General features: G+C 46.5%; 1 protein-coding gene across 1 annotated transcript; it reads left to right on the top strand.

Annotated features, from left to right (window-relative positions):
* The first annotated feature begins 269 nt into the window (after positions 1-269).
* Positions 270-1,056, top strand: LOC109764207 (protein VACUOLELESS GAMETOPHYTES-like). Its single transcript, XM_020323057.1, has 2 exons — positions 270-906; positions 1,031-1,056. Exons 1-2 carry the CDS (start codon positions 270-272, stop codon positions 1,054-1,056), a joined length of 663 nt encoding a protein of 220 aa, XP_020178646.1.
* The last annotated feature ends 9,360 nt before the right edge of the window (positions 1,057-10,416 follow it).

The following is a 10,416-nucleotide window of genomic DNA, read 5'->3' on the forward strand; positions in this document are numbered from 1 at the left end:
ATCCACTTGACTTGCAATTTCATAAAAACATGAACGAATAGTGGACTGATTCAAGCATGCTCGGCAACTACTTGGGGGCAAGAATATCTGGCTGGCACAACCTATAATTGAGTAGATAAAGTACATATTTTATTTCAACTAAAAAACAACTGTTGTACTACTTGCCAAAGGACCTCAGCTTCACTATATTTTGCATCCTGGATGCAGCTCCAATGCCATTCAAAGCAAACACATAAACACACAGAGCACACGAGCCAGACAACCAAGAGATGGCCCAGCGGCGGCAGGAGGACACCGTTATTAGCCACTTCTCCCATCCGTATCCAGGGCACGAGCTGGTGAAGCGGCACTACACTGGGCCGTTCCGCTGCGACATGTGCTGCCAAGACTTGTCCGGCGCAGGATATGGCTGCAGCGCAGGCTGCGACTTTGCCATCCACGACTCTTGTGTCGGCTACTCGCAGACGTTCTCCTCCCCGCAGCACGAAGCGCACCCACTCGTGCTCATCCAGACCCGCCAAGACGCGACCCTCTTGTGTGACGTCTGCTTGGGGCATTGCGCTCCGGGATCCTTCCTCTACCGCTGCCCACCATGCGGGTTTGACATGCACCCGACCTGCGGGCGGCTGCCCAAGGTTGTGCGCAGCGCGCGGCACACGTACCCGGCGCACGACCTCACACTGGTCGTCGCCGATGGCTGCTGTGCCGCATGCGACAAAGGCGTGAGGCGGGCATCGTACTACCGTTGCACAACTTGCAATGTCGACTTACACGTCTCGTGTGCAGCGACCGCTAGCAACAACAACAGCGCTCATGAAGCTGAAATAGCCCTTCAGGCTGAGATTGTACGATCAAGGATCGCAGCCCAGGGTAGACGCGCCGCGCTGGACCTGCTGAGCCCTGCATGTAAGTTCCTCTTGCGTGCTTAGTCTGGGTTGCTGGCTTGCCGCCACATCCAAATTTGGCTGATATTATATTTCTTCTTAGCATGTTTACAATGTTTCTAACTTTTCCCTTTAACTTTATACAGATATAGTACGAAGAGAGTACTTCTAGATCTGACACTCTTGACGCATCTGCTTGGCAAGCCCACAAGAATAATGTGCTTCAACATTTCATCACAAAATAGTTAGCGCGTACCAAATTGAGTGTGTTTATGTTCACAACTTCACATGCGTGTTTATTTTCAATCTCAATTCATATGGTTTTAATACTTTATGCAGTGTGTGCATCTTCCTCTTTTTTAAAGGGCACAAAATTCTTTCATTTGTGCATCATATGAAATAAAAGTGAGAGCAAGTATTTATATGAACCGAATTTTTCTAGTCTTGGCTGGCGCCAGGAAAAATTCTGACAATTGAAAAACATCAACTTCGTATACGAATCACAGTTTTTGGGCTAACCTGTATAGGGTTGATGCATTTTTTTAGCAGTGTATACGGTTGATCCATGTTCTGCCTGTCTGCCATATGCGACATGTTCGCTGGGATTTTTTCTTGAGGCCGTGGTACTAGCAACGTGCAACTGTATAACTAGGTATGCACGCGAATGGGCCGGCCCAATAGGACGTGATGGATAGAAAACCTTCAGCGAGAGCAGACTAGCGTCTCGCTTAAAGCGAGAAATAGTCGCTGTGGCTGGTCCGTATTATTTAGCTAGAGAAAGCGTTTCGAGACGGTGCGCCGGCCGAAGCTTCGGCCGGTCGCCTCCCACTCGTGCGTCTCGTTCGGTACACAGCCCACGTAGCATCCATGTAGCACCCCGCAAGACACGTACCTGGCCCAGTTGCTTCTATTTTTTCCCCGAGCAAAGCCAACCGCACATGCCTTATCTTCTCATCCCCTTATCCACTCGCGTCTTCAGTCTTCTTCTTCTCCAGCAGCAACACATCTTCCATGAGAGCCCTCCACCAACGATCTCCTCTAGCCATGCCGCATCTCCTCCAGCCAGCGGAATCACAACCATAGCCATTGCTGCAAGCCTGCAACCACGGGCACACATTGGACGGCGAGGACGAGGCGGTGCTGCTCCTAGCAAAAAGCAATCGCCGCAGTTTTGCTACATGCTTCAACCGGCATAGATTCTGCTACAACTGGCATAGCATTTTGCTACAACTAGCGTCACATTTTGCTACAACACACAGCCGGCGTCGCGGTTTTGCTACAACTAGCATCGCGTTTTGCTACAAACGGCATAATGTTTTGCTACATCCATCACAGCCGAGCTGCGAACCGCGACGGCGACGATGACTTTTTGCTGCAACCGTCGTAGGTATTTGCTACGTTCGGCAACGGGTTTTGTTACATCTGTTCATTTTTAGAATGCAAATGTTGTTACCTACAACGGCGAGCTACAACCAGCGACAACGACGACGTTTCTTTTTTGCTGCAACTGTGTCTCCATTTTGCTACGACCAACAACGAAAAATGCTACAACGGGCAATTCTATTTGCTGGAACCAGTCAATCGCCAGCGAGACGGAGCTGCATCCATGGCGCGCGCGGGCGGCAAGGGCGGGATCCATCCATGGTGAGCGCGGGCGGCGAAGCTGCATCCATGGCGAGCGCGGACGGCGAAGCTGCATCTATGGTGAGCGCAGATCTCCGACGAGCGCGGGCGGCGGAGCTGCATCCATGGCGAGCGCGGATCTCCGGCAAGCGCGGACGGCCGACGAGGGCGCCCAACGGCGACGAGGAACGCCGATGTGGTGCTTGAAGCTCGGCCGTTTTCTCGCGGGGTACAGCGTAATGTCGACGGCGCTCGCTGTAGCCTATCTCCCTTCCTGGCGCTGCAATTTTTCTGTAGGAAGACGATGAAGATTGATGAAGCGACGAGTAGATCTGACGGTTAACAGTTTTTGCATCGTACGGTCGCGCGCTGACCGGCCCAAATTTGTGCTGGTGCGCCGGCGCCCAGTACCCGCCTTTAGCTAATGAGTGGCATGGCCAGACAACATGTAATTAGCAGGTGCTGACTGCATGCAGGTACATACCTGCGCTCTCTCTGCTGTCCACATACAAGGTACTGACCTGTCATCTCTCTGTTGTCTATATGCAGGTACTGTAGTCACGTGAGTTTGTAAGGAACTGAAGCGGAGAGAGAGCGCCGTTGTGCAAAGTTTTTTAAGAACATTAGGAGAGAGAGAGAGTTGCAGCTGACCCAGAGAGAAGTATCGAGTGCATTGTATACTTTTGAGTGAGAGAACCTCGAACCTGCATGGGATATTTAGATATTTACAGAGAGAAAATATTTCTTTTAAACTCTGAAGAGAGATAGCAGGTGACTGCATGAGAGAGAACTCGGCTTTTTCATAGAAGTGATAGAAAGAACGTTTCTTTTACACAAGTGGGAAAGAGAGCCTGTGTGAGAGGAGAGAGGTTATTGTTTGTTAAAAAAGTATGTGAGAGAGGAAGCTTGGGTGCATGTGCATGTGAGAGACATGGCATGGTGTAAAGAGAAGTGAGTTGTCTTATCGGTCAATAGTAACCAGCCTGTACTACTGCGCCTCTATTAAAATGATCAAATGGCCTGGACAGACACGCTTACGCTGCAAATCCTCTGTGGCTTGTCAGAACAGGGTACGAATCTTGGCGAGGCTCAGCACACAGGATAACCGAGGGTCGGGACTCCCGGGTGCTACCACGCTTTTTCGATGTTCACTCCTATCTACGGTCCGGATATTCACACTACACTACTTGTTATCGCGTTTGAGAAGCAATTCACTTTCAGTTACAGTAAGGAGGTGTTTGTTTTTGTGACTGGTAATGTAAACGTAATGGGAAACAGATTACACCCTGTAACAGCTCCGCACGGGATAAAGCACATTCTGTTTGGTTCAGCTGTGTAAAGGAAATGGATCCGCAGGAGGAGGTTGATGGAGGAGGAAGAGATCGATCCGGAGATAGGCCTTGCTGCTCCTCGGCGGCGGCTTCAACCGTCCACCCTCGTCGGCGACGGCGGCAGCGGCGTTTCCGGCGACTGATGTGGCAAGGTTGTTCCCGGCGGCTGATGTGGCGAGGTTGTTCCCGGACGGCTGATGTGGCGAGGTCGTTTCGGACGGCTGGACCAGGAGGAGAGGACCGAGGAGAGGCGGCGGCGTCGGACTCGAAGGGGGTCATGGGGAGGCGGCGGTGCAAACAGATCAAGGGGAGGTCGCTAGGGAAGAGGAGGGTTCAGGGTGAGGGGTGGTAAGGAAATCTTTACCGGTGGGGTGTGGGGGGTATCGTCCGATAGTTGACCCGGACCTGATTACGGAGGAACGTGATTATATAGTTCTGTCACCAAACGCGCGTAGCGGTATCCATTTACACTGTAAACAGGTGACGGACGATTTTTGATGAAACAAACACCTCCAAAACGGTACCAAATTTCAGTCCGCTGACAGGGTTTGCATATGGAACACAATCGCGCTGTTTCTCATAGCAATGTTTGATGCTATCTTTAAGTAGATTCAAAAGTTTTGTAGTTGGATTATACGGAATGTCAGTTCAATTATGTCCATGTAGTAAGCCATCTAGGTGTGGAATTTGCTTCTAATGAATATACATTCGGCAATAATAATCCCATTCTGAAACATATGACATTTAGAATGTGAGTGGTCAAACTTTCTTCACTGTGATCACTAATACATACAAAAACTTACTCTCAAACTTCCATTGTCAACTATCGCCTTTATGTTCCAGTTTTAACTTCTAACACAAAGTAGTGTGTTTTTGTTCTGACCAGGCAATCACTAAATCAGGACGTCAGTTACGCCGAGGATTACTTGCTGGTCAACTGGTTATGTGCAAAACTCATCCAACTAATGATGGATCTGTATGTAGCCGCTGGCAGAGATTTGATTTTCGGCCAAAAAAATCAGATTTCGGCCGAATTTCGGCCATCTTGGCTTGGGGAGAGAAGTCCCTTTCGGCCAAAATAATAATAATAATAATCAAATTTTGGTCTAATTTGGCAAATTTTGGTCAAATTTTTGTCCAATTTCAGTTGTGCCGCGGCTGCCGTTGGGTTCACCGACCGCCGGCAAATCTTGCTTCCCCGCCGCCATCCTAGCCGTCGATGCTGGTATCCTTCCTCCTAACACTCACTCTAGTAGCAGTCATGTCATGTCCCGCGATTGGTCCAGCAACACTGTTCTGATAGTGGCATTTTGTGAAAATAAAAGCATGGCATTCTAGGATTAAAACCATGTGGAATTACCAACTGAAACAGATGATGCATCAGCATAATATAAATAAGCTACATCACAGCTCACTATTTCAATTTATGTACCTTGGACAGCCTGTTTAAAAACAGCTAGCTAGTATTATTTCAGTGAAGAATAGAGTAAAAAAGCCACAATTTCATTAAAGGCGCTCCTGGTAATTGCTTTCTATCTTGTTGAGCTTCCTGTTGTCTTCCCCATCTTCACCGGGAAAAAGTAAAATAAGCAGTCAAGGGAGACTTGAAAAGCTGGGGTCCTTTTCCAAATTTGCTGCTACTAGCAGTGCTAATAACGTTCATTCATACAGTGCGCGGAATCTTAGGCTATGTTTTGTCTCACACAATGGCATGCTACTGGATGCTGTTTGAAACGCATGTGCCTTGAAGACTGCAGCACCACTGGCCGGCCACCAGCACGAGATCTAAAGCCGAGTATTGTTTTTATAGTGTTGCTCCATAGGATGCTGTACCATCTTATCTCGTCATGTATAATCTGCACTCGAACGTTAGCAGACGACAACGTTGGACGGAGCTAATAAATCAAGTACAGAACGTAATTTTGCTCACACGCCTATTTGTAGTCTATCCATCCACATGCAACAACACAAGAGCTAATTGATCACTACGGAGCATGCACACAAGAGATAAAACAAACGATTGCTAGCTATGCAAATACTAAGAGTCTGTGATACAACGACTGCTCTGCTAACTAGCCAGAGGCACGTGTCTCTCTGTTTCATTGGCTCTATTAGCTTTCCAGCAGAGATGAATATAGAGTTTTAACACACAACTTGACAGCAATCAAGATCCACTACTAGAAAAAGGGGCTTTCGTTCGGGCCTGGCCAGCCCATTAGTCCTGGTTTTTATATGAACCGGGACCAATGGATGCATCACCAATGGATGCATTCGTCCCGGTTCGTGAGCCCAGGTGACCGGCCGGGGCCTCGTGGGCTTTGGTCCCGGTTCGTCTGGAACCTTTTGTCCCGGTTCTAGGCACGAACCGGGACCAATGGGCCTCGCTCCTGGCCCACAACCATTAGTTCCGGTTCCAGTCACGAACCGGGACAAATGAGTTGCCTATATATATAGCCCATCGCCGGCGAGCAGAGCACTCCACACTGCTCTGTTTTTTGCTGGCCGGCGAGGGGAGGGCATTTGGGTGCTCTAGCTCACCTCCTATGCAAATGAGGTGTTCGATGAAATGTCCGAGCCACACTAGTTAATATTTCTTTTCTCGAAACTCGACCTCCGAGCTCCATTTTTCCCGAGATTTTTCTAGGTTTAGCGGTCCGTCACGTCCCGTCCCTGTCTTCACCGCCGTCGATCGCCCGCGCCGATCTCGTCGCCGGCACCACCGTGGTGAGCCTCTTGTTCTTATCTTCTTTCTGAAAGAAAAAAAATTTCTTACTTCAGATAGATACTTTTATTATTCCTTGTTATTATATAGTGCGATGGTTCTGGTATCTGCCCCCGTCGGCCCTCGTCCTGTCTATGATTCGGATGTGGTATATATTATCTTTTTATAACTATTTGGTTCAGTTATTGTTTATGGCAATTATGCCGACCAACGTTACATAGATTTTATTTATGTAGGAGGTGGTTGAACCTGAAATTCCAACCGACCCAATTGTCGAGGGGTTAAATTTAGTTGAAGAAGAAAACAATTATTTGAAGAAAAAAATTAAAAAAATTGAGGAGGAGAAGATGATATTGGAGTTGCATGTTGCGGATGTCGTCGATGATCACAAGATCAAGATTGAGGCAATGCGGTTGAAGATTAGAAAGATTAGAAAATATGCCATTCATACCGAGGCTTGGTATCATTATGCCGTTGGATCAATTGTTACCTTAGTTGTGATTATGATCGCATTTGTTGTTGCATTGAATGTTTTACATAGTTTCAATGTATGGTTTAACTAGATGCTTTGGAGAGCTATATGTTGTTGAATTTGAACTATGTATGTACTTTGGTTTTAATGAGATGATGAACTACTATTAATTTGGTCACTTATCTATACATGTTCATTTGTAGTGCTTTTCAATTTCAGGGTCTTATAGCTGAAAAAAATCAGTAAATGCACGAAAAATATCAAATGAAGTCAGAAAGGGTTGAAAATTGATGATGTGGCTTTGAATGGTGCATTTTGAGCACAGAAAAACTATGGAGTTCAAAAAAATGAAATCCCTTGTAACAGACGAGTTTCCGTATGAAACCCTGATACTCCGTTTTGTACACGAAGTGCATCCAGTTTTTGCCGTAAGCCTCTCTACTTTCTTGCACATGCTATGTGGGTGAAATGATGATACGATGCCATTTTCAACCTTTTCAGAGTTCATTTCTAGTGCTTTTCAATTTCAGGGTCTTATAGCTGAAAAAAAATCAGTAAATGCACGAAAAATATCAAATGAAGTCAGAAAGGGTTGAAAATTGATGATGTGGCTATGAATGGTGCATTTTGAACACAGAAAAACTATGGAGTTCAAATAAGTTCAAAAAAATGAATTCCCTTTGTAACAGACGAGTTTCCGTATGAAACCCTGATACTTCGAAAAAGATTGTCCGTTTTGTACACGAAGTGCATCCAGTTTTGCCGTAAGCCTCTCTACTTTCTTGCACATGCTATATGGGTGAAATGATGATACCATGCCAACTTTCAACCTTTTCAGAGTTCATTTGTAGTGCTTTTCAATTTCAGGGTCTTATAGCTGAAAAAAATCAGTAAATGCATGAAAAATATCAAATGAAGTCAGAAAGGGTTGAAAATTGATGATGTGGCTTTGAATGATGCATTTTGATCACAGAAAAATTATGGAGTTCAAAAAAATGAAATCCCTTTGTAACAGACGAGTTTCCGTATGAAACCCTGATACTTCGAAAGAGATTGTCAGTTTTGTACACGAAGTGCATCCAGTTTGTACCGTAAGCCTCTCTACTTTCTTGCACATGCTATGTGGGTGAAATGATGATACCATGCCAACTTTAAACCTTTTCAGAGTTCATTTGTAGTGCTTTTCAATTTCAGTAAAATAAATTTGGTCAGTTATCTATCCAGAGTTCATTTGTAGCAAAAAGAATTATCATAAAATAAAATAAATAGGTAATTAGAAACAAAATAATATAAACTATAATAAAATATATAAGTAAAACAAAATAAATAAAATAAAAAACTTTAATAACATAAATGAAATTTATGAAACTAAAATTATCAAAGTATTTTCTAGTCAAAATCATTAAAAGCAAATAAAATTTTTATAAAGAACTTTTTTGTTAGAAACTTTAATAGTAAAAAGAATTATCATAAAATAAAATAAATAAGTAATTAGAAACAAAATAAAATAAAATAAAATAAATAAGTATTTTGTTGTAAGTAGAAACAAAACAAAAAAATAAAGAAAACAAAAAAATGGGAAAAAATAAAAAAATTGCCACCTACTGGGCCACCATAGCATGAATACGACTAGAAACCCATCCCTGGGCCAGGATTCAGGCCTGCATAAGGCCCAGTAGGCCCATTAGGCATAGCACTGACAATTAGGTCCGGGAGCCTGCAATGGAGAGGAGCTCGAGAGGGGTGCGGCGGTGGGGCTTATAAACCACGGCACGCCCCTCTCAACTAGCGAGGTGGGACTAAACTTTCGACGCAGGCGCAGCACCACAAGGCCTTTGGTCCCGGTTGGTGGCACCAACCGGTTCTCTGAAAAGAGGCCTTTGGTCCCTGTTGGTGGCACCAACCGGGACTAAAGGTCGCATTCGTCCCGGTTGCTGTCACGAATCGGGACCAATGCCCTAGGTATATAAGAAAACACTTAGCAGTTTCGACCAAATCCATCACTTCTTCCCCCGACGCCCCTGCTCCTCCTCGCTGTCGCCGCCCGACGCCCCTGCTCCACCTTGCCGTCGTCGCCGCCACCGACGCCGTCAGGCTGCTCGACGTCGCCGTCGCCGCCGCCACCGACGCCGTCAGGCTGCTCAACGTCGCCGCCGCCACCGCTGACGCCCTCTGCCCCGACGAAGGCGTCGACCCTCGCGCCCCTGCCGGCCCCGACGCGCCGCCCACCGTGCCCCGCCGGTCCCGACGCGCCGCCCACCGTGCCCCGCCGGCCCCTGTGAGCACCAGCCTGCTCCCGCGCCCCTCCCCTGTCCCGCGCCCCTACGCCCTTGCCCTGCCCCGCCGGCGCCGGCGCCGGCCCCTTCGCCGTGCCCCTCCGCCCCTGCCGGGTGCTAGCTATTAGATTTTTAGATGTTTTTAGATGCTATTTTTAGATGTTTTTACATGTTTTTTAGATTATTTTAGTTTATGTTTAGTTTAGTTTTAAGATTAGGAAAATTTAAGATGTATAGTTATATTTATTTAGATGTATAGTTAATTTAGATGTTGTAATTTGTTCATAAAAATTGTGCACCTGTGAATAGAAACTTTATTTTTTTTCATATGTACGAAAATGTAGAATGAAAACAAAAACAAACATATAAGAAAAAAGAAAGGAAAAAAATGAAGAAGGACCCGTGACGAAGAAAGTCTTTTTTTAAGGTAGTTCTTTGTTAAAGTGAGGGGGGACGTCCGGAGCACCCCCCGGCCCTTTCGCTCAACCAAAACTCTCGAGGACACCCAAACCCTAGAATAAACCAATGTCGGTCTCCTACCCCCTCCCGCCGCGCCCCTACCCGATCGACAAACTCTCTTGAGGCCACCCAAATTTACCAAGTTAAAAGAGCATTGTCGTCGAAGCCAGCCCGACCCAAACCCTTGAAGCGTTGCGGAGGCCACCCCAAACCCTAGAGAAGCATCGAGGCCAGGCCACTAATATGATTCCTTATTGTGCTTACCTAGCTAGTTCAACGTTTGTCACTAATATATCCATCTGTCATGTTTGAATAATAATTGCCATGTTATAAATATTTGCAGAAACTATGGATCCGCACCCCCGAGACGAAGCAAAAGAAGCGGTGTTGGGGGAGATAATCGCACACGGAAGCGATGCCGTCTTGTCGTTTCTCAACGACACATGCATCGATGGTCTGGAAAGACAGGATGAAGAAGCAGGCTACGACGATGATCAAACAATGGAGGAGGAAGGACACCGTGATGACGGCTCCGGTGACAGAATGGAGGGGGAAGGACACCGTGATGACGGCTCCGGTGACCGAATGGAGGGGGAAGGACACTGTGATGACGGCTCCGGTGACTGAACGGAGTCCGGCCAGATATATA

This window comes from Aegilops tauschii, chromosome 7 (genome assembly GCF_002575655.3).
Source record: "Aegilops tauschii subsp. strangulata cultivar AL8/78 chromosome 7, Aet v6.0, whole genome shotgun sequence".
NCBI classification, from domain to species: domain Eukaryota; kingdom Viridiplantae; phylum Streptophyta; class Magnoliopsida; order Poales; family Poaceae; genus Aegilops; species Aegilops tauschii.